We start from the raw sequence: 25,049 nt of genomic DNA, 5'->3' as shown, positions 1-25,049 counted from the left end.
ATATATGTTATAAAAATGGCTGTATTAATCAAAATACAATAGGAACTAACGTAAAAGGCTCTTCCAAGATAACATTTAAGAATATTAATTATTAAACACAATCGGAATTAACAAGCAATCCTTAAGTTTTTTTTAGATTTTCTATAATAAATGACTGTGCTGTCAACTTGCTGAGCACACTGCAACAATGAATATAAAATAGCACAACCAAGACAATTAACTGTTTCTGGCGGACAAAAAATGAAGGCTGAAAACTTGAACAATCCCGGGATCGTCTACCTATCTGATACTGTGCACTTTGGTACTAGCCGGAAACTGGGAATTCAATACTGATAGGGCAAACCAACCAGCAGAATGTGCACTCCAGTAATAATAATAATAATAATAATAATAATAATAATAATAATAATAATAATACAAAGTTAGTAGCTTCTAACACTAGAGAAGTACTGCATACAGCAGAATAGATTTCAGATACCAAACTTGTCTGTGCAAATTATGCATTCTTTATAAATAACACGTAGGTCTTAACAAAGCACAAAGTAGTGGGTGGTTCTAAAACATGTCAACTCGCGATGGCTAGGAAACTAAGTATGTAAATAATGCATAACCACAGCGATACAATCTTAATTTACAAGCACAATAGAAATGTTTATACTCGATTACATAACATATTCATAAACACACAGTGAATACCTTATATAACTAAATAATGTATCTGTCATCACACTACACCCGCATTACTTGTTGATGCAATCAAATGAAACGCACACTTCCGCGTGCCCGCTTCTTGTGGTCGTGACGTGCCCTCAGAGTCTGCGCAGCTGATTTCCGTCCGTACTGAGCCCTAGAATATTCGAAGTCAGAAACCCCGAGCGCAGCTTACACTTCGTTCCGGCCGCCGGGAAACCAGACATTTTACCCAGACTGAAGGAACTGGGGAATATGAGCTAAACATCGTAAGAAGGTAATCGACGAACAAAGTAAAGTTTCACTTAGGATTACTCGTAGCGATTATTAAAAGTGCCGCTAGTAACTTTGTTTTCGTTGCTTTTTTTAAATCGCTCTGTGACACGGGGATTTAAGCATGCTGATGTGCTGGCTGCCCTGTGAACCGGAATGGGGCTGTACTGTGCCTCATTGCAGCGCTTCTGTATTCACAACGTGGGCAAAACGGCTGCCAGATGCTCTCGTAAGAATGAGGTAGCGTTATCGCGCCCCTTAACTCAGCAAATAACGTGAATAGGCCCGAAAAAGATGTTGGCTAGGAACGTTTTGTGATTTTTTTCTTAGTGGTAACAGAAAAGTTATAGGAGTGGCATTGCTAGGACTGTATGCCAAGTGAAAATAGTTACGCTTCCTAGAGCATCGTGTCAGCCCATTTCTTGTGCAAACGCAATTGAACTGTTTTGTTTAAAAGGTCAGTTCATTTCCTCATGAAGTAGAACTACACCGTATGTTTTATTTTTTTTTATATTTACTAGTTGAATGGTATGATGGTGGATTTGTACCATCCCACAAAACATCGTTTTAGTTTAAATAGATAGTACGATAGTACTTTAGGATTATTACTAGTTAACTGTACAACAAACAATATGGTGTTGCTTTTTTATTTAAGTTTTTTTTATTCGTCTAACGTTTAAAAATACAACTGTTTTGCTGTTGCCGCTGTTGGTAGTTTTCTGGATCAAGAGACTGCTGTAAATAGTGGTGTGTGCTGTGTAAGTCACGCACAAACAAACACACCGTCAGTGTACACGTAACTTACTGCCAAGTGATTTGTTTTCTACACATTGGTAAATGCCATGATATGCTTAATGTTTGATGCAGTAACACTGTTTTTGTTGTTGTTGGTAGCAGTGTTATAGTAGGATGAACTAAAGTATGTTATACAATATATACGTTCACTAGCATTGGAGACCCCCAAAAACTCAAGTCGCGTAGTGGAAACCGAAGACAAACCTGTATTGATATACATGATACATTTGACGAAAAGGGTTATATTTTTGTAATAAGTTCATTTCTAGTAACTTACTGTTATATATATATTTTTGTATAAATAGGATAACCAAATGACTTAAAACTAGCAATAAGTGCGTATCAATAGTGTATATTTTGTTAAATACTTCGTGAGCGCTTAATTAGGGGCACTGTTGATTTTAATGAGGTATTTATTATGATAATTATTAGGCCAAGCAGAATTATACTTTTTTAGAGGTTCACAACAAACAAACAAACATAAAAAAAAAAACCCATTTATTTTGACTTGTGAGGGAAAGCCAGCTGGTGGAAGGATTATCTATCCACAAGATATTCCGAATGATATAACTCTGTCCACCTTCCCTTGGATGGTATTGTATGAAGTGTTGTAATTAATAAAACAGTAACTCGATTTGAGGGCAGTGTTTCACCATTTAAACATTTAGTGAATGAAACACAATAAACCACCCTAGGCCTGTTTGAGGTGCCACAGTCAAGGCATTGTGTGTTTGTGCTGAGGTAAGCTCTGCCATTGTTCAAGCTCATGAGCACTTTTGCTGTTTTGTTGGCAGATGTTTGTAGCCCACACAAGGGTAGAAGGGAGCTATCCTATCTGAAAAATCGGTAACCAGTTGGTCTGCCGCCAACATGGATCAACAGGCACTTTTGGGGTTGAACCCCAATGCAGATGCCAACTTCAGGCAGAGGGTGAGTTGCAAATATCACCTGTTCTTTATCCAAATGTTTGTTTTTATACATAGTGTCTCAAGTACATTAGTGTGTTACTGTAAATCTTTGGCACAGCACATACCCACTATTGTGCTAGGCCCTGCAGAGATGGAATTATGACTTATTGCATAAGTGTCGCCTATACCGGGTCTTATTAACCTCATAGTAAAACCAAGAATGGATCGAAGTGCTGTGCAATGGGAGTCTTATACCAATCAGTGCCCTGCACTATGTAGCACATGCTTTTCTGTAGGGACAATCCCTCATATGACCTATGCACATAAATAAATCAGGGCTTGACACTTTCGCAGTGATATCACCATACACACCAGAAGCGACACAGAGGCGATGAAACAGGTTTGAAAACTGCCAGATTGCTATTGACAAAACTGTGATCAAGACTGGTACATATTCGTCAACATGATGTGGAAATTACGAGTATCTTCTCTGACTGTATTTCAACACATATGGCAATAAATCACACACACCAGGCTTATCCAGCTCCTTCGAAATGGACTCCCATAATTGTGTTGCCCTTTCTATTTTTTTTCAACTGCAATTATTATTGTTGCCTCCATCATTTTGGATACTGCTTCACCCTGCTGGTCCATGTGCATTAAAGGTGTTCTCCGATTGCTGAATGCCCTAGTTGACGTGCGTTAAATTGCAAAAAATAGGATTCAATCCTATTTATTTCACGTCACTCCAGAGCTGCTTTGGTGCTGCTCCCGCGTCGCCTGTGGTGTGAAAGATACTTCTCAAAAGTGTAGGTTCTATTCATTCTGATGCATCGCTGCACACATAGGCTTACCGCATCATGTCTGGTGGGTAGCAATCTTATTCTGAGCCGTTCACGATGATTCGTTGTAACAGCAAGTTGAATTGATTCCATGTATTATATCCATATAGAAATTAATCCTGTAGGCAGCTTTGTGATGAACTGTATTGTTTCTTTCAGGCTTTGGCTTACTTTGAACAGTTGAAAGTTTCTCAAGATGCCTGGCACCTGTGTGCAGAAGCCTTGGCTAAGGGCATATACAGGTATGTGATTGCTTACTACAGTGTGTGGTACTGTAAATGCCATGTCTTCACCTGTGTTTCTGATCTGTTACTATACGTTAATATGTATAGGTTTTAGAGTGTCTCTTAACATTATAATGTCTTCATTAAGGCTGTCAATTTTTTCACTGGAAAATTGGCTTATTTCATGACCTAAAAATAGGTATTTCAAGATATTTCACGATTTAAATATATGTATTCAAGCAGAAAAATATACTTTGTCACATTCAAAATGGACCATATCTACATACACACACTCTTTATATTACATTCTGATGTATACTGACAACCCTTGTTAGTATTTTCCAAGCAAAGAACCCCCGAATAAGCAAATAACATTTTAACATGGCAAAGACACCAAAATAAATAAATAAATAAAAAATTTGCCCGTTAGGAATTTGGTCTTTTTAAAGCATTTGTATTCTTTTTTTTATCTTTGTAAATCTCTCGCTTTGTGTTTGTACTGCACTATTGAGATGTACCTGTGCTGGCCCTGTATTAAAAAAAAAAGAATTACAGCACTAGCTTTCAACACATCACAAGTATCTTCAGGTGTAAGTGAATCGACTGTCGCACTCTGCCTGTTTCTTTTGTCATATCTTGCGAGTAGTTGTAAAATAGTTTGCGTTTTGTTTTTTTCAGCGATGACCATGTCAAGTTTTTCTGCTTCCAGGTTCTGGAACATCAGGTTAAATTCAGGTAAGCACTGCAGCGCTTCAGTTTTCCACTTCCTCTCTTGTTATATTGACCGGGGTAAGTGGGTATTTGTTATATAATCGTTGCTGTGTTACATTGGTCCCCTTTTTAAACGCTGCACCTGGGAACCGTAGTTGAGAGACTGGGCTATTTGTGTTCCACCTACTAACGAGAATGCAAGTTTTACTGGAATTACATTGTGTGGCCGATGGGAGCCGTGACTAGTGCCTTTTATAGCTAGTCCATAGCTAAATTAACAGACAGGATTTACCCATTCTAATCCCTCCTGTGCAGGGGTGGAGGGTAACAGTAGAATATGTCACCTAAAATCCGTCAAATACATTCATGTACATTTACTGTTTGGTTTATATTATTTCTTTCTTTAAAAGCTTTGCGTGGAGATGGTTTATAGCAAACCGCATAGCAACACTGTATTTGTAGCCTAATTAATCTTGTTTACGTTTGCTTTTACTTTTAAAACAAAACATGTCCCCATGTTCAAAGCAGTTTTTGTGTTGTTTTTATTCACTAACCTATTTATAATGTGTAAATGCTTTTTCTATAGATGTTCGCAAATCTGACTTTTTCACCCACCTATACCCCAGTCCACAGGAGGTCGGATATGTGACGTTGTACTGTATCTGTATCTTAAACAGTTTTCTTTTGAACAAACCCCAAATGGCACTAGATATGGACTGTCTAATATTACTATCTGTGAAAACGGCTGTATGTTTGTTTTTTTTGTGGGACTGAGTAGTTTTTGATTGTGGTTTGACAGGTATGCCATGCTGACAGCAGTCCAACAGCAGCTGGTCAGAGAGACTCTGATGACTTGGCTTCAGTCTCAGGTGGGTGAGGCAAAGCTGGGTTACTGTGAGATGCATTCATTGCTGCACTATCCTTTTAGTGGCTTTTAAAAAGTCCTCAATACCAAAAAACAACAGCTGTAGCAAAGCTGTCAATCTGGTTTAGCCAGGATTCGAAACCTGAAGTTTGGTTTCTATAGTTCCTTTCAGTTTGCATTTCATTGTGATCATGGTGGGTTGAGCTGCAGAAACAGATTATTCGTCTCAAGCTCTCCACAGATGAGGGTCATTGGTGCTGATCGGGCTAATTTACATTCGGACTAAAACAAGTGAAGAAACAGCTGCTTGGATTTGTGTTGACTGCTGCTTTTCTTAGACTATGGAGAACAACAATTCACACAAACCCAAGCAGCTGTTTCTTTACTTGTTTCACTCTCAATGGTGAATCAACCCAATCAACACCAATGACCCTCACCTGATTTCTGTGGAGAGCTCAATCTGAATACTGATTGAATAATCGGTTTGTGCAGCTCTGTTGCTGTGGTTCAAAGTATAAGTCAATTTAAACCAACCTGTTTACCTAATGCCTCAAAATTGTAGGTGGCGCACTCCACCAGATGACATTGCTTATACAATAAGACACCTTACACATTGTATTAACTATGCATACTAATATGTATTATCAAGAGCCAAGAGCAAAAACAGTGGGTGACTCACACCTAGATATTAGGGTTTTTATTATCCTAGAGACCTGGATAAAGTGGCAGTGCATGTATGACTGTCCATATGTGTGTGTGTCACTCTTACATTTTTATATCAAGAGTACACTTATCTAACGGTGATGAAACTTGCAAAAGACGTTCTTAATATTGAGAGGATGAGAATCTGGGGTTAGGTGGAGAAATGTTTCGTGTATCTGTTTACTATCAGTAAGAATGTCTCTTATACTGATACCTCTCTGCTCTGTGGTCTTTCAGCTCATGAACGCCCAACCTGAAAAAACTTTCATTCGCAACAAAGCCGCCCAGGTCTTCGCCTTGATGTTTGTGACGGAGTATCTCACCAAATGGCCCAAGTTCTTCTTCGATATCCTGACGGTGGTCGGTCTGAACCCGCGCGGAGTGGACCTCTACCTGAGAACGCTAATGGCTATTGATGCTGAAGTTGTGGATCGAGACATCATTCATACAGCAGAGGTACAGCAAGTGCCTGTGCTGTTCTTACTGTTATCATAGCTACGAAGACCATTTATTACAACGGTTTTGAATTCCGGAACTTGCTTTAAAGGCGCAGTGTCCTTAGGTCTTAAAATATTTTGGGGAAGTAAAAACAAACTGGACTGACCATTACCCAAGTAGAATGAACAGAAAATTATGCAGTACCAAAAACCTATGTCCCTAGATTGATATAGTGTATTCTACAGCGTGTCCTGTAAGTCAGGCATCATAGTTAAGTAAAATAATTTGTGTAAATTAACATATTACTTGCTAATTTACTATTTCATTCGTGGACATATATATTTAAACATTGTAAATTACATAAAACAAATATGATACTTTAATTGTAGAGCAGTGATTTTTTTGAATAAATGTTAACTGGAAAATTGCCAGATGTTAGGCAATTTGAAAAGCTGCCAGAAGAGGAGCTGCAGGGGAAAGCAGTGGAGCCTGTATGATAATACTCACTTTGTGCCTTGTGGGAACCTTTTTTTGTGTTTTTTTAGCTTCTCCAGCTCTGCTGGTGTTACTGGGAAACTGTTTTGTCTTTTCCACTTTGTCTTGTATTTTTAATTACTGTTAAGAATATTTTATTAGCATTGTTCAGGGCTGCAACAAAGGGTACGTTTTGACCTTTGAAGGTTCGAAACACATTACTGAAGGAATGTTCGAATCTTCGATGGTACTGATTTTGCATAATTTAATGGCTTTCACCATAGCTACTTGTTAAATTAGATTAGCTAATTAGATTAAATCCTATTTTACGGGTAATCCATATAACTGGAAATAACATTCACATGTAGTTTAAAAATACGTTATAATGATTTCCATTACATGAGAGTAGATGTTGAATTTCATGCTGATTTGAACTCGGATCTCGCCAAGATAACTAAGACGTAGCTTTGCAGTAAACTAATGTGATCCATCTGCATCTCCATCCATTTGTGTTGTTTTCCATCTGATGATGTAGCTATCCTTCTGTCTGGTGTTGATTGCTGAAGTGTAATGCTGGCTCCAGGGATCAGCTCATTTTGCCTCCCCAGCGCATCAGCACACAACGGCTGCGATGCTGTCTCCAGGGATCAACCCAGTACAGTCTCTCCGGGGCATAAGCATGACAACCGTCTGGATTGAGCTAAGTAGGGTTCATCTCTGGGGTCTTCAAGTGGGCACCTTCCATCCTCGGTGTTTCATTTACTAGCCCATGATACCTCAAGAGGGCTCAACAGTGATTCTGGCATCCCAGCACCAAACCCCTCCACCCCCGACTCAGCTCAGCCCGGCTTACTTACCTCTACATCAGCGTTGCTTTCTTTCTGTTGTGCTTGAGATCCCCATCCAGAATCTTTCTGTCTCAATCACAGCCAGTTGCTGCTCCTTTCAGCTGCTTCAGGTAAGTTCTTCACTGTGTGACGCAACTCTTGGCCACTGAACCCGACGTCTCTGAGAAACCGGGTTGTAGAGTGTGCCACAAATCCTCGACAACCCACCTCCACTGGGTAAACTTGGACTCTCCATCCTCGCTGTTCCGCTTCAGCAGCTAGTTGAGCATACCAAAGTTTCTTCCTCTCATACTCCTCATCCACAGCATCTTCCCATGGCACTGTTAACTCTACCAGATGAACAAGGCGTGCTGATCCAGACCACAAGACAATGTCTGGTCGAAGGTTACTAGTGGCAATCTCAGTTGGAAAAATAAGCTGTTGACCAATATCTGCCAGCAACTTCCAGTTGTCCTGAGCGAGGCTTGATTTTAACACCTTTTCCTGGTGGTTGCTCTCCTGGATGGAGGAATATTGTCTTTTATGTGTAATGCTTTAATGGAACTGGTGGCAACTTATTGGTCAGGTTACGCTTGTCTTCCAATGCTAAGGCCAAACATCGCAGCACCTGGTCTTGGCGCCAAGTAAACCGTCCTTGGCTAAGACCCACCTTACATCCTGTCAAAATATGCCTTAATGTTGCAGGTGATGAACACAAAGGACAAGAGGGATCCTCACCCACCCAGAGGTTTAGGTTCTGTGGTGATGGGAGAACATCATATGCTGATCTGATGAGGAAACTGATCCTGCTCTGTTCAATTGTCCATAGGTCTTGCCAGCCGATCTTGCGTTGTTCCACACTCTCCCATCTCATCCCTTCTCCCTGCTTGGCCTGGGAAACGGCCTTTACACACCTGATCCTCTCTTCCTGCTTTTGCACCTCATTGACTACCAGCTTCCTCTGTTGAGCTGGGGTTGTCTTGTGCCATGTAGGAGGAGCTGCACTGAGACCAAAACCCCCTCTTCCATGCTGAGCTTGCCCCATAATATCTCAGATTCGAAGGGCAGCCTTAGCATCTTCCACAGCTTTCTTTGCAGTCCATTTTCTTCCAGTTTTCAACACAGGTGCTGCCTCCCTCATTTGTCACGTGAATCTGCTAATGTCATTTCCGGTTGGACTGGCGCGCTTAAATTCCTTGGTTAGAACAGAGATTGGTAACTGCAGTATTCCTTTACCATAAAGTCCTACTCTGCTGAGGCAGCGTGGAACTCCCAACCATTTCCTGACGTATGAACTGATTAAAGCTTCCAGCTTCTCAACTGTTGTCAAGGAAACGTCGTACACAGTCAGTGACCACAGCAGTCTTGGCGGTAGACCAAACTGAAAGCACCAGAGTTTTATTTTGCCTGGTAAAGCGCTGCTGTCTATGCTGTTCAACCCTTCCACTGCTTGTTGTCTAACTTCTCCCACACAAACTGTGTCCTTTAGATCTCCGTCGTACCATCTTCCTAGACTTTTCACTGGCTTCTCGGACACTGTTGGTATTGCCTCGCCATTAATGTAGAACCTTTTATCTGCTACTTTGCCTTTAATTATAGAGATGCTCCTTGATTTAGTGGGCTTGAATTGTATTTGTGCCCATTCAATGTTACTGGTTAATTTGCCCAATAACCGATTAGTGCAGGCTACTGTTGTAGTCATGGTTGTCATGTCATCCATGTATGCTCGAATTGGTGGTAGTCGCATTCCAGAAGCCAAGCGCTCTCCTCCCACTACCCATTTTGATGCCCTAATAATTACTTCCACTGCCATGGTAAAAGCCAGTGGAGAAATGGTACATCCTGCCATTATTCCAACTTCTAGGCTTTGCCATGTAGTGCTGAATTCTGAAGTTGAAAAACTAAATTACAAATCTCCAAAGTAGGCTTTCACTAAATTTGTTATTGTCGTCGGTATGCTGAAAAAATCAAATGCTGCCCAAAGAAGTTCATGTGGCACTGAACCATATGCATTAGCCAAATTCAATGTCACATGGAGCTCCTTCCTCTCCTTTTTTGCTGATTGAATTTGTTGCCAGATTACACCGATGTGTTCTAAGCATCCTTGGAAACCTGAAATGCCTGCTTTTTGTACTGAAGTATTAATTAAGCAGTTCTTTAATGGGTGGGTTGACAATCTCTGAGCAATAATGCTGAAGAAAATCTTGCCTTCTACGTTTAATAGGGAAATAGGACGAAATTGACCGATGCTTGTAGAATCCTTTTCTTTTGGTATAAAGACTCCACCTGCTCGGCGCCATGCTCTTGGTACAACCTGTTTTTCCCATGCCACTTTCATCAATTTCCACAGGATTCGTAGAACTCCAGAAGCACTCCTGTACACTCTGTATGGAATTCCATTAGGCCCTGGAGATGATGATGCCCTTGCTTTTTTCACAGCTTGCTCTACTTCTTTCCACTTAGGAGCACAGTCCTCCATTTGGTATTCGAGTGGATTGATAGGTGGAATATCTGAAGGAATTGACATAGGCTCCTGTCTTTTTGAATCTATGTGTTTCCTCCAGATATCTCTCCAGCTCAAACTTAGATGATTTTAGTGTGCCTTTTTTCTTGCTGGTGAATATAGAATTTTGATAAACATGCACATTGTTTATTTACACGTCATTGATGCTGCTTGCGATCTATACAGTAAGCTTGCATCGCAGCAGCACTAATTGCAGCGGACTTAGGCAAAAATAACTTAATTTAACAGTCACCGTACCAAGCAGGTTGTCAGTCACATTTTACTACTACTACTACTAATAATAATAATTACAATCTTAAGTTCATATTATTATTGTTGCCTGTGCCTCCATTATACAACAACAAATGCTTGCATAGTTTGCATTCAACCTTTTTCCAAATCCCAAACAGCATAGGGGTTTCAAGACATTTCTTTCAATACGACGCTTTGCTGTCGAGACGGCAGATGAAGAAATTTGCCTCTGGTTAACACAAGCTGGAGGGGGGAGGCACGGATGGTGCTCAGTTTTTTTTTTTTTTTTTTTTTTAAATTAAAATGATTAGTGTTAGTGTATATTTTGTATGTTGCTAACATATCTCACCATAGAACTTCCCTTGCACTGTCTTGTACACTAGATATTCAGTACATATTTTACTGAAGCACTACAACCGCTATAGCTACCCCTACCCTGTAGAGTTGCTACGTATAACAATTTGGTAGTGGATTTTAATACAACTCTTGTTTAAGTAGTATGCATTATGCAAATCAAAAGATCGAATTTTGCATGTGAGTAACATTTAATGTGTGAGTTATAGTATTCACACATTGTCAAACGATTTGTGTCAACAGAAAAAAACAAACAAACAAAAAAAAAAAACATAGTGCGTGAATGGCGTCTGACAAACCTTTCGAAGGTTTAAAACAATCTTCTAATTCCAGGCTAGCAAATGAACCTTCGAACCTTCTAATACAACTCTAGCATTGTTATGTTCTCTATTGCTACATTCACTTTTCTGCTGTATGGTGGGCCATAAAAAAAGCGATTGATACAGTTTTGTAGGATATTCACAGCTTATTTAGAAGCCTTTTTATTGTGTTTTGCTCGTTTCGGTCAAGTTCGAGTTGATTAAGTTATTGGTTCTGTTATTTCACTGTGCCGTTTTTTGTCTGGATCAGGAAGTTAATCATCTTCCTATTCTTCAAAAGTTTTTTTCCATTTAAAAATATTACAATTTGACTGACTTTTTTAAATTTGAATCAAAGGTGAAAGGTTGTGTGGGATTTTTAACAGTAAAACATAACGTTTTATATTTTATTTTATTTATTTATTTATTTTAACCTGCTTCTTGTTTTTCCAAGGTTGCTCTTGACACGCACATTGATTATTACTTTCAGACGTGTTCTCTTTACCTTCAGGAGACTCGTAGAAACACTTTAATCAAAGACACTATGAGGGTGCAGTGCATTCCCAGCCTGGTGGAGTCCTGGTATGAGATCCTGCACACCTATCAGCACAGCAACTCGGAGCTCACCTGTCAGTGCCTGGAGGTAGTGGGTGCCTTCGTCTCCTGGATCGACCTCAGTCTCATCGCCAATGACAGGTACAGCTCCAGTCAGTTCTCCTTGAGACCTGGGTTCCAATCCAGCTTGCCTCATGAAAGGAGTAAGGGGGTCCGCATAATAAGAACATGGGAGGCCATTATTCCCATCTAAGCTTGTCCTGTTCCCAGTAGCTGACTGATCTTTAAATGATCCCAGCGATTCTGCCTCAACAACATGACTTGGCTGCCTATTCCATACCGCCACCACTCTGTGTGAAGAAGTGTATCCTTGTCTCTCTTAATTAACTGTCCTCTGGTCCTGGTTTCTGTACTGAGCTTAAAGTATTGGTTTGTGTTAAATGTATCAACTCATTGTAATATTTTATAAGACTTCAATCCTGTTCCCCCTTATTCTCTTTTGTGTCTGTAATTTGTCTATTATATTCAAATGACGTAAACAGTTAAACTTACTTATGAAGGCACTTGAAGAAACATTCGCCTATTTTAGTATTGTATAAATTACACTTTATATTTTTTATTAAAGTTACGGATACATTTGTACTTCACCTTACTCATGAATATTTTTTTTCTTGAATATTAGTTAATGTATGATGAATTGCTGCTTAGTTGATATGAATTCAAAAGGGAGTATGTAGATGGTACTGCACGGGTAGTGTGTGATGTCAGAATATTATCATTTATCACACACTACCCCATGCTGTATTTTTTGAACATTTTTCTTCATACTAGAGTTTTAAGGTTCTGTGTTGCTTGTTGTAGGGGGCTTCTCTTAGTTTATGTCAGTGAGTTGTTAGAGTGTGAACTGGATAAATAATTTTATTTAAAATAGTAGCAACTTTGATAGTTTGAACAAAATTTAAAATAAGGTTTGCATTATGTGAGACAGTACAGAATGCCAGTTATGATGTTTTTTTGCTGTCAGGTTTCCGTGGCAACTTGTTTTTGAAGAAGGCTGAAAAAAAGGTTACCGTTTTTATGTTCACCAGTTTGTTCCGAGGGTGTTTGTATTTGCTAACATTTCTGTTTACCTTTTTGTGACATGTGGCTTACCTTTAGTCAGAATAAGAGTGTATTACAAAGCATCTTCGTCTGGGGATGGGAGATTTTTTGAGTGGCTGATTTTTATAGATGTTTACAGTGACTCCCTCATGGAAAATGCAGTTTGGCCTGAAGATTGAGCGCAGAGAGTCAGATGTGGAGGTAGTTATGATGTTGGAAACATGCGTTTCTCTTGAATTTACCTGATTTTCACTGGACATGGAGGGCTGAAGGGGTTTGTTTATCAAGTACATACTAGAGAATTGTGGAGCCGTGTTGCTGTTTGAATTGTGGAGCCGTGTTGCTGTTTGAATTGTGGAGCCGTGTTGTGCTGTTTGAACTGTGGGGCCGTGTTGTGCTGTTTGAACTGTGGGGCCGTGTTGTGCTGTTTGAACTGTGGGGCCGTGTTGTGCTGTTTGAACTGTGGAGCCGTGTTGTGCTGTTTGTTAGCTCACGCTAGGGTAGCACTCTTGCTGTTTTACTTATTAATATAAAATGTTAATATATATTGACTCGGGGGTGAATACGCATTTACAATATTAAAAAACAAGGACCAAAAAAACTGAAAACATGCATGTGCTAATCTATCCTATCTATCTATCTATCTATCTATCTATCTATCTATAGATATATAATTGATCAAAATGTATAATCCTGCAATAAAAATCTATGATTATTTAATAATCAAAGTTTCCACAAAAGATATTGGCTTGATTTTTGTCTTCAAACTGCACTCCCGTCGCGATATGATGTCCATCACAATACATGTGCTTATTCTGATCCTTGCTGTGATGTATAATAAAATTGCATTATCTTTTAATGACAGACTATTTTAATAAAAGACAAAAATAAATGAGTTAGGAGGAGCATGTATTCCTCATACCAATTGTGAAACACAGTCTTCATTCAAGAACATTTTGCTGAATTAGAGTGAGCAATACTGTGCTCCGGTCTTAATCATGAGAAAAATTATACATACCATACACTGAGTGTGCAATTCATATCGCCCGACAACCGACAACCGGGACAACAAGAGTTGTGCGAGTTTTACCGTTATACTTTGTCTGTGAGACAAGTAGTCTACTTTTTTCCTTCTTTTGTCACAAAGTTCTGTTGCTAGAAAAACTCAAGCAGATTCTAGATTTCTGTCACTTTGGCAGTGTGCTTGGGGTCATTGCCCTGCCAGGTCCTGGAAACTGTAAACTGCAACAGTCTTGTACATACAAATAAAAAAATAAAATAAAAAAATGCGTAACTGAACTGCAAAGCAAAAAAATATAGAGTATGCAGAAATACACATTCTTTTAATTCACAAACCCTCAGTCACACACAGTAACAAACTTATTTAAATTAATGCAACAATACTATTACATTGCCTTTTGTCTACAGTAGGAGCCCAGTAAAGTTTGACCACCAGCTCTAAGAAGAATGTTTAACATAAAAAAAAAATACTATAATAATTTATATTGATGTTTATTTAATAAGTGAGGTTAAGTGTTTTGAAAAAAAAGTAGTCTTGTCTTCAATCAACTGCAGTTTTAATATGCAGGGTATTCACAGCTCACATGACATTAAATAAACCCCACACTAAGGCTTTTCTCCTCCCTTGCCCCTGACATTTAACCAATGGTAAAGGGATAATGCTTTGTGTGCAAAAGATGCGACTATCAGGTGCTGAAGTAGCCTTGAGAATTGCTTGTCATTAAAAATTACTGATTCTAACGTGTCATATTTTGGATGTAGTTAGCTACTGTTGTGTTATCTTGGTGTTTTCAGTTTTCCCCCAGCTATCAGCCATTGTTCGTTGGACAAGTCTCTGTTGGCTCGACGCCCAGACTTGTAGCCTTGTTGACCTCCCTGTTTTTCTCAAGACTATACAGATGTAGATAGCTTTCCTCACTCTCTCCCACCTCTTCTGCTAATCTTTCTGAACTAAGAGTGTAGGAAATTGTGAATTTAGCCACTCCAAGTGCAAGCCACTTACACTGTAAAACAGAGCACCCAAACAAAGCGGCATAATATTTGCTATTATTTCTGTTTTCCGTGTTACAACATACATGTTACAGTTTAGCAGTGTGTTTATTTTTTAAAAAGCTACTTTAATAGAGTGGTTGCAGTAGGTTTGTAAAGCTATAGATTGACTTAATTATTTTTAATACAACTTTGCTCAACGCCCACAAAAAATATATTTCTCTTTATCCAATGGTCATATAGGAAACCAAAAAGTATTAAACAAGCGTTTTCGTTGTTCCTCTGGGTAATGTAGTTTAGAAACCCATCCTTTAACCCTTCCGCTCAGGAGAACATTCTATCTGTTTGAAGTCTGTCTGACTGACAGAACGTGACTTTTGGCTTGTGTATCAGGACAAATATCCACTGAAAGTACACTGTATTATACCTTCCTAAACAGCTGAGAATCTGAAGATTATTAAGAATAACATTTTCACTCTTTGAAATGTACAGTGCCTATAGGAAGTGTTCACCCCCCTTGGACGTTTTCACAGTTTGTTGTGTTAGAACCTGAAATCTTGATGCGTTTAAATGGGATTTTTTTTTCCTTTTGATTTACACAACCTACTCAACACTTTGAAGAGGCAAAAGAATTTTTAATGTGAAACAGTTAATGAAAAATTAAAAAAAAAAAAAAAAAATGTCTTGGTTAAATAAGTATTCAACCCCCTGAGTCAATATTTGGTGGAACCACCTTTGGCAGCAATTACAGCTATGAGTCTTTTGGGGTAAGTCTCTACCAGGTTTGCACATCTGGATCGTGCAATATTTGTCCATTCTTCTTGGCAAAATTGTTCAAGCTCTGTCAAGTTGGATGGGGATCATTGGTGGACCGCAATCTTCAAGTCTTGCCACAGATTCTCAATCAGATTCAAGTCCGGGCTTTGACTGGGACACTCTAGGACATTCGCTTTCTTGTTTTTAAGCCACTCCAGTATCGCTTTGTTTGTGAGCTTGGGGTCATTGTCCTGCTGAAAGGTGAATGTCTGTCCCAGTCTTAGGTTTTTTGCAGACTGAAGCAGGTTTTCCTCAAGGATTTGCTTATATTTAGCTCCGTCCATTTTGCCCTCTACCCTGACAAGCTTGGACAGTTTCTCCCATCTCAGCCATGGAATGCTGTAGGCATTTCAGAGTTGTCATTGGCCTCTTGGGTGGCTTCTCTGACCAATGCCCTTTTTACCCGGCTGCTCAGTTTGGGAGGACGGCCTGCTCTAAGCAGATTCTGGGTGGCGCCGTATACTTTCTGCTTCTTAATGATCGACTTGGCTGTGTTCCAAGGGATATTCAGTGGCTTTTAAATCTTTTTATACCCCTCCTTGAACGCAGACGATAAGTGAGCTTGTATTTTACAGTACACTTCCTGATCTTAAGTTTAGTAGAGTACGTACTAGTGCTTGCTGGTTAGGGTCTGACTGGTCCTTGTGCTGCAGGTTTGTAAACATGCTGCTGAGTCACATGTCTGTGGAGGTGCTGCGGGAGGAGGCCTGTGACTGCCTGTTTGAGATCGTCAACAAAGGGATGGATCCCGTCGACAAAACCAAGCTGGTAGAGTCGCTGTGTCAGGTGCTGGAAGCAGCTGGCCTCTTCAGTATTCAACAGGTATTTGTAAAAAATGTGTCTTTCTAGATTTCAGAAAGTGAAAATATAAAATTAGTTTGTTATTCCGTGTAAGACGTTTTAGCCTGACAGTCTGTGTGATAAGGATGTTCTTGTTTGTACCCAACTACAGCTATGGCCAAAAGTTTTGCAGCACCTATAATTTTAAGATTGAGACATACTGGTAATTAAAAATAAATAAATAAATAAAAATTGTAATTTTATTTAACATCAGGTAATAAAAGAACTACCAAATTATATTGCAAAAGTGTAACGGAAGTCATAAAAGTAGTAAAAGTATTTAATGTTGGATTTTGAAATGTCACATTTTTTCTATTTTTGTCAGTTTTTCATTAAGTATATGGAAAACTACAAAGCGGTATGCAATTCAGTATGTTAACATTATTCAGCAGATTTCATTTGACTAATGCAAAATTAGTTAATACTACAGGGTGATACAAAACTTTTGGCTATAGCTGTATGTATTACTAGCAAGCCGCTTGTACAGCTGATGTTGCTTGTTAAGGAAGTTCTTCACATCAAGTTGTTGAGGGTATTGTGGTTCGTTCACCAGTGTCTTCAAGAGTTTGTGGAATGATACATATGTAGCTTTAGCTGAATGTCTGCCAGACTTTTTCAGTAACAAAATGTATTAACAGTTATATAGGGATAACAGATGACTGACTGTTCCAACCTTAATTTTGCGATTTGCAAAAAAGGGCCTAGAAACAAAAAGATCAGCCGTATAAAGATACTGAAACAGTGTTTATTGGGTGATGTCATGGGGTGCTGGGTACTATTTGTTTTCCAGGCAGCTAATTCAAAATTAAACAAGATTTGAATATTTGAATATTTATTTCAATTTTGAAAGAATATTCAAACTTGTGTCTGTGCCAGTTTTCAAGTGTGTTTTGTTTTGTTTTTTTTAGTTTTTTTTTAAAAACACTGATCATGGTTGAACTCCAGCTCGGTGACTCTGTGCTTCTGATTCTCTCCCCAAACCTAGGAGGAAGACGTGGATTTTCTGTCCCGGTTTTCCAAGCTGGTGAACGGGATGGGCCAATCTCTCATAATCAGCTGGAGCAGGCTGGTGAAGGTGTCAGATATGAAGGGCGCGCAGGACACCCTGCAGGCCATCGAGTCCAAGGCGCCGCTGATGCTGCAGCTGCTGGCGCATGAGGATGATGACATCTCCTCCAACATCATCGGCTTCTGTTACGACTACCTGCACATCTTGAAACAGGCAGGTTCTACTGGGGCTGCTCTCTGAGCAGTGAGCTCTGTTAACATGCACAGTCCAGTCTGATTCAAGCAGTTCTACTGGGGCTGCTCACCCCTCAGAGCTCTGTTAACATGTACAGTCCAGTCTGATTCAAGCAGTTCTACTGGGGCTGCTCACCCCTCAGAGCTCTGTTAACATGTACAGTCCAGTCTGATTCAAGCAGTTCTACTGGGGCTGCTCACCCCTCAGAGCTCTGTTAACATGTACAGTCCAGTCTGATTCAAGCAGTTCTAATTTTCTAAGTTCTAATTGTGAGAAACCCTTCCTAAGTCCTCTATGCACCTCTTTCGGCCACAGCTTTTTAAATAAAAAATTTTAGAAATTTGAAAACGGTTTGTTTGAACTCTATGGAGTTCAAGAAATTGCCCTGCCAGAACTTTGGATAAAAAACAACAAAAAACCCTGAACATTATGCATTATAAAATAGATACATAGATAGGGCAGTTAACATGGTACAGGTATACACACAGTGACTGAAGGGGATATTCAGGGTTCAGAAGTGCTTCCAGCTTCAGAAGCATTGATTCCTTCAAACCCCATTTGAGGATTACATGTGTTTTCAGATTTAAAGCAATCAGTTACAAAAGTGTTGACTTCCAGTGCATGTAAACATATTAACAGCGAATGAACCAAACCCTAACCCTTTGAGGATGACTAATGCTTTTTTTAAAATTTAATTTTTTTTACTTTATTTAGCTTGCAATACTGACAGATCAACAGAAAAGCAATGTTGAGGTAAGACATCTGGTATTCATTGTTTTACAATAGTGTTAACAATATGCTGATACAATAGTGTTAACCACTGATTTACTGTAGATGAATAAACAACTGCAGTAAAATAAGCAAATATGATATATTTATTTTAGCCCATTGTTTCTTATTATCAGTATTTGACACTCAAACTATTTAATTATGCTAGGGTAGTCTGTCTGTAAAATTAGTTGGTGCTGGAAGTGTGTACAACCAAATAAGTATATTTATACAGTATAATATATATTTCTGACAAATTCTAGCTGAAAATCTAACTCAATTTTAACTTCTGGTAAACTAAGGAATTAAAATCTGTATTGAGATGATGGGGTCTGGCTTATATATGAGTTTAAACAGTGGCAGATCTGCATTTGTCCAAAAACAACTTGAGTTTCAACCCAAGATGCCCTTGATGAATGAAACGGTTTATTTGTTATTGTGTAGAAGTGTCAGTTAGAACAGGGCAGGCCAGTGGCTTCTAATTCTCCTGCTGCTGTGATAAATATCATTGATTATTGTTCTGCTGCTAATCGTATTGATTATTTTTTTAACAGGCAATCATGTTGGCCGTCATGAAAAAACTGACTTACGACGATGAATACAATTTTGAAAGCGAGGTAAGAAACTGGACACCTGACAAAAGGAGTGGACATGAGAAATACTTTTCAAATGCATGTGCTTTTCTATCGTTGTTGAAATTTCTTGTATCTTCCATTTACAAGATTTCTTTGTAAATTTGTTCCTGGAAAACTCCCTGAAAAACTGTAATTTCTGTTCTGTGAATACGTTTTGTTTAGTGGGAAAAAAATAGACTTCTGACCCTTTGCTCTATAGATTTGAATGAAGTGCATCAGAGTGATGGATTGTTTTACAGAATTATTTCTGGTGCTCCATTCCGTGTGACCTGGTCAGTTGCCATGGGGCTTTAACAAACAAAACTGTCACACAGCACAGTAACCCCCTTCTTCAAGAGCTTTGCTAGAAGCAGTAGAGTTACAAGTCAAATTTAATATACTGCATATTACTGCATTTTGAAAATCTATAAGTAATGTACAACATCAGAAATATTCTGAATGTTTGAGGTACAGCACATCATCCATGTACAGTTGAATTTGCTTTGTCTAATTGTAAAGTTTCACAGCAACATTTTAAAACTTAAGGGGGTGAATTTCTTATTGCAACATTTAAAAAGAAAGCATATGCATTTAAATACTCAAGAAACCTGAATTGCTTTTCAATGGCCTTTGATTTTATTTGAATAGGACCATAGCTTAACAGCAGGTCCTGACATTGTTAAATATCAAACTTACTGAAGGCTACACATTAAATATATTTGTCAATAAAAGATTTTTCATTAACCTGTGTTAAGTGCTCTCCTCCTGCCCCAGTGGCATTGCTTTACAGCAGTGAATGATGTTTGCTGTTTCTACCAGGGGGAAGATGAGGCGATGTTTGTGGAGTACAGGAAGCAGCTAAAATTGCTGCTGGATCGACTGGCTCAGGTCTCTCCAGAGCTTTTATTAGAGGCTGTCCGCAGAGTGTTCAACACGGCAATACAGTGAGTACATTCAGGGGTTCCAGAGCAATACAGCAAGTACAGTCGGCTACTGCAGGGGTTCCAGAGCAATATAGCGAGTACAGTCAGCTACCGCATGTGTTCCAGAGCAATACAGCAAGTATAGTCGGCTACTGCAGGGGTTCCAGAGCAATACAGTGAGCATAGTCGGCTACCGCAGGGGTTCCAGAGCAATACAGTGAGTACAGTCAGCGATGTTTCCCAGACTGGGGAAGCAATTCATTTATGTGAATGCCGCTGTTGAGTGCTTGTGGTTATTTCAAATGTAACTCTGGTATTGGCTTGTGTCTGCACTAACAGTATGTACCATTATACAACAAAAGAGGGGGGTTGTAAGGAGAACAAAATAATACATTATATTAATGCACATTATAATTGTAACATCAAATTTGAAAAAAATAAATGTGCAGGATTTCTGCCAATGTGTGGTTTCTCAGTAGAAGTTCTTGATATATTTTCTTCCCACTATATAAGTAAAATACCTTAACCTTTACAGGCTGGTTTATGTTGCATTTGCAGTCAGACAGTGTTCACCTGAGTACAGTGTATTGAGCGGTTTCTCAAAGTTTGGGAACCCCTGAGATAACGTACACATCTTCAAATTCATAATATTTCATGAAAACCAGAAAATTAATGTAAATTCCAAAAATGTTTTTACATATACCTATAAAACAGTATATCCAATTGTGATTTTTTTTATAATGGAACCTTACCAGCTGTCGTAGTGTTGTATTTTCTGCTGTGTATGTTACTAGCCCACTTAGTTTTAAGTGGTAAACAAAAAAGCAAGATCTTTTGGAATGTCAGTGTTTGTTGATGCCTGTGCAGGAGCTGGCAGTGTGCTGCGTTCAGAGAGCTGGTTTGGAATGTCAGTGCTTGATGCCTGTGCAGGAGCTGGCAGTGCACCGTGTTCAGAGAGCTGGTTTGGAATGTCAGTGTTTGTTAATGCCTGTGCAGGAGCTGGCAGTGCGCTGCGTTCAGAGAGCTGGTTTGGAATGTCAGTGTTTGTTAATGCCTGTGCAGGAGCTGGCAGTGCGCTGCATTCATGGAGGTGGAGGTAGCAATCCGGCTGCTCTACATGCTGGGAGAGGCTCTCCCTGCCTCGCATGGGGCTCACTTCTGTGGGGACATCGCCAAGGCCAGCGCCCTGCAGGACATGATGAGAACGGTAGGCACTCGCACCGGGACCTTCAGTATTAACATATATACACTGCAGCCTGATATTCATCTGAACCAGCCATCTGAGATGGCTTTAGAATATATAGTATGCTCTATTGATGTGATACAGCCTTCTAGTAGACACTGATATTGGTGCAATACAGCTATTTGAAATTTCTTTAGAATATATACTGTATTAGAACCTGATATTAAGGTGGTACAGCCTTCCGAAATGTAATTGTATCGGATGGAAATGACATTGCATTACAAATTGGCTGTATTGTATAACTACACATTGTAGTTAATAATTGTAGTGTAAGGTGTGCTGTAAGATGCAAGCTGATTTTCACTCTCCTGCACCCTATATGGTATTCAGTATATTTACAAGGCTTGCTTAATACTTAACACATAACTACAAAAAACCTGATTAAAGACCATCTCTGTAAAAAGGACATTTCACAATTAAAGCACTTTGCAGTCCAGATTTTGCCGTCAATGTAAAGCCAATATTAAGGCCATAATCAGCAGTTCCTGATCAAGACAATGTTAAACCACCTCTAGTAAGACTTACGTGCTGTAAAACTACCAAATCCTTTGAAAATAATGTAACTCATTTGCACATTTTGATAGAACCCACTCTTGTAGCAGTGCTTTGTATACAATGCTAAATACTGTAGTGGACACACTAACCCTTTCCCCTACTGATTTCTTCTCTCTACCAGCTGGTTACCTCGGGTGTCAGCGAGTACCGGCACACGTCTGTGGTGCTGGAATTCTTCGAAACAGTTGTGCGATACGACAAGTTTTTCATTGTGGAGCCCCAGCACATTCCACATGTTTTGGTGAGTAACTTTAATCCTTGTCTGTTGTTTGTAGATGCAGCATCACTCTACCCTACCTTACCTACCCTTGTAAAAAATGTATTTGTTATTTTAGTTTTTGTGAATAAGTTCCAGGTAGATAGTTTCCCTGGGTAACAGGAATCAGAAGCGACCTTTCATCTATTATGTTGTCTTTTGAAATATCTGCCTTTTCCAAATTGAAGTAAAACATCTAATAAACAATAATATTGCTAGTATTAAAGCACTTTATAATTTTGATTAGCACACCTTTTAAATAACATTTTAAATTCAGTGGAGGGATTTCAAGGGGCAATGATGATTTATAAAAGAAAAAATGCACACCCAACCGTAATTCAACATCCCTGTAAGAGACACTTGTATGAGTGCGTCTGCTCGCTGGCGCTGTACCTACTACTGTTAATATCTCATAAACCAGTACAACTGAAATTCACCTTTTCAGCCTTGTGGAAACTGCGAGCAAAATCAATTGCCCCCCTTCACTTTGACTTAAAATGGGCACCGTATTGTGGTCAAGTGACTTTTATATAGCAGAGTACACTTTGAGTTATTGTCTTAATCTTTGGTTCACAGCTGTATTCTTTGATCTATTTAAGTTCCATTACCATTGTTGTCCAGTAAAAATTAACCTGTTCACTGCCGCAGCACTTCAGACTCTACCAATATCAATATAATTTGCTTTGACTTAGTTGGTACACAGTTGTGTTCTATGATTCCCTCAATGAAATCATTACGTATAAATGGTGTTATAATGTACAACTCAGTGTACTTTATTTGTTATAATTAGAGACTAAATCAGTGAAGATATTTTGTGTTTATAATTTACAGATGGCACACAGTCTTAAACCACTATAAATATCACTCCTGTAGTTTATTCAGGTGTAAACTTTTACCACTAATTCTTTCAATGTGAAACGTTTTTTTCTTTCTCACAGATGGCATTTCTTGATCACCGAGGCTTGCGACACAGCAGCCCCAAAGTACGAAGCCGGACGTCGTATCTATTTTCCAGATTTGTCAAGACATTGCAGTAAGTGAGCTGTGTGACTGAGACCAGCGACACATCCGGGCGAGAGCCAGGAGAAACGTATTACTTGCCAAATTATTCTTAACCAGTAATGAAGCTGCTTTTCTGAAACTACTGCTTAGACGAACTTGGTCTTTTTGAATATTTCAGAATTTGGCTTAATGTTTTAATGTTTCATTTTAGCTGGAAAATGTATAATATAGTCCTGTTAAACATTAGGAGAAAAGTAAAGGTGGCACAGAATTCCTATTCATAACCGTCTCAGTTACTGACAGACTTGCTTTTGTCAAATGTTGTTGCTGTCCACAATTAGCAATAGTACATTTAAAAAAAATGCCTGAAGTCATTCAGTGCTACTGGAAAGAACAGCAAACGACAGACTAACCCTTAAGTATTTCTTTCTTTCTTTTTTTTTTGTCCCTCCCTTTAGCAAACACATGAGTGCCTTCATTGAGGATATTCTGAGCAGAATCCAGGACCTGCTGGAGCTGTCTCCTCCTGTAAGTACTGACAGTCAGCAGGGAGCAGCTTTCATACACAGGGAGATATAAAATAAAACCACTTGATCAGATTGAAAATGTACTGTTTCATAATCATCTTGCACTGATGTTCCTTTCTAAAAGTTTAATTTTTTATAGTGTCTTGATGCACTGAACCGTGTAATTGAGCTGTTCACTGAGTTGACTTGATATGTAAATAAGTCCTGTTTGCCTGCGGGGCATATCAGCTTCAACCACTGCACCCACACAGCAGACGGCTACTCTGTTACAAGCATTAATACCCAGTATCTTTCTAAACAAGGCATTTAGGGGAGCTCCCTAATTTAAAAGACGAATTTCAAAACAATAATTGTGTGAATATAGTCACTCAGTGCGTTTACAATTACGATATTTTTCGTAATTTTTGGAAAACAAATTCCTTATATCAAAAGTCATGTAAACACACGTATCGGAATATACCGAAAGTCAGTTTTCGGGAAAACAGCACTAGAAATTTCAGATAGCATACTGCACATGTGCAAACTTTGACCTTCATTCCTGCACGTGATTTTAGAAAAGAGAAAACAATAATAATCTGTAGTGAGTCTGCATGCATCTATTTGTCTAGTTATGGATAAAGTAATACATTTGTTAAAGTCTGTATGTATATGTTAATAGCCCATACTGAAGCAGCAAATGTTTTCCAGCTTTAAAATGACATGAGGATGAGCTGTTGGAAAGGCTGATTGCACATTGTGGGGAATTTGAATAGAGGTGTAGGATAGTAATCTTTGAATTTAAGACCTGACACTTCGATAAAGCACTATATTGGATTGGTCTCCTTTCTATCTCAGAAATGTCCAGTCTTTAAATCGTACTTGGGCTACTACAGTACTTTGCATGCGAAAATATCCTGCGTTTTCCCAAAACTTCAATCCATGTATACAGTTGAATTCTAATTAGATTTTCTATCGTTAATCATGTAAACACAAAAAAGTGACGTTTTTTAAGAAAATGAGTTTTCTGATTCAGTTTTCCGAAAACATTACTTTTTTCGGGAAACGCTTTGTCATGTAACCCTACTGATTGTTACAGCTGTGTATAATGGTATTTAAAACAGGATTCATTTATACACTTTATGCGACGGATTACTGTAATTATCACTTTAGCTGTTACTCCATTCAAGTGCAGTTGACCACTGACCAATCTCTTTTACAAGGTTACTGTGGTTAATTGTTTACCCTGTTTCATCCGTACATTTCTCCAATCATTTTAAACTGTAGTTACTCTACTTATGCCAAAAGTCAACTCCATTAAACTGCTTTAACATTACCCATGCATTTTACTGTCATGATATTTCCAGTACATTTTCATCCTACAGATGGCTCTTGCCATTTAATTGAAGTATCCTGTTTTAAAGCTGTTTTAATGGACGTAAATAGAATACAAGGACAAATGG

At 38.9% G+C, this 25,049-nt stretch overlaps 1 protein-coding gene across 3 annotated transcripts in view; it reads left to right on the top strand.

The window, feature by feature from the left end:
- Positions 1-842: 842 nt before the first annotated feature.
- xpot (exportin, tRNA (nuclear export receptor for tRNAs)) overlaps positions 843-25,049 on the top strand; it is a 36,278-nt gene continuing 12,071 nt past the window's right edge. Inside the window, exons 1-16 of one of the 3 annotated variants that reach the window (XM_041255413.1) lie at positions 843-967; positions 2,553-2,688; positions 3,668-3,750; positions 4,411-4,467; positions 5,243-5,312; positions 6,248-6,466; positions 11,648-11,853; positions 16,293-16,461; positions 17,465-17,701; positions 18,437-18,475; positions 19,045-19,107; positions 19,924-20,048; positions 21,090-21,234; positions 21,947-22,066; positions 23,020-23,114; positions 23,542-23,611. In XM_041255413.1, coding sequence (XP_041111347.1) covers positions 2,629-2,688; positions 3,668-3,750; positions 4,411-4,467; positions 5,243-5,312; positions 6,248-6,466; positions 11,648-11,853; positions 16,293-16,461; positions 17,465-17,701; positions 18,437-18,475; positions 19,045-19,107; positions 19,924-20,048; positions 21,090-21,234; positions 21,947-22,066; positions 23,020-23,114; positions 23,542-23,611 — 1,758 coding nt within the window. In that variant the 5' untranslated portion in view covers positions 843-967; positions 2,553-2,628. Of the gene's footprint in view, positions 968-1,192; positions 1,421-2,552; positions 2,689-3,667; positions 3,751-4,410; positions 4,468-5,242; positions 5,313-6,247; positions 6,467-11,647; positions 11,854-16,292; positions 16,462-17,464; positions 17,702-18,436; positions 18,476-19,044; positions 19,108-19,923; positions 20,049-21,089; positions 21,235-21,946; positions 22,067-23,019; positions 23,115-23,541; positions 23,612-25,049 lie in introns of those variants that run through there. The other 2 variants (XM_041255415.1, XM_041255414.1) reach the window with 2 other exon arrangements.

Source organism: Polyodon spathula, chromosome 7, assembly GCF_017654505.1.
Source record: "Polyodon spathula isolate WHYD16114869_AA chromosome 7, ASM1765450v1, whole genome shotgun sequence".
Taxonomy (NCBI): Eukaryota; Metazoa; Chordata; class Actinopteri; order Acipenseriformes; family Polyodontidae; genus Polyodon; species Polyodon spathula.
The sequence above is the reverse complement of the archived record's forward strand: the minus strand, read 5'-3'. Positions and strand labels throughout refer to the sequence as shown.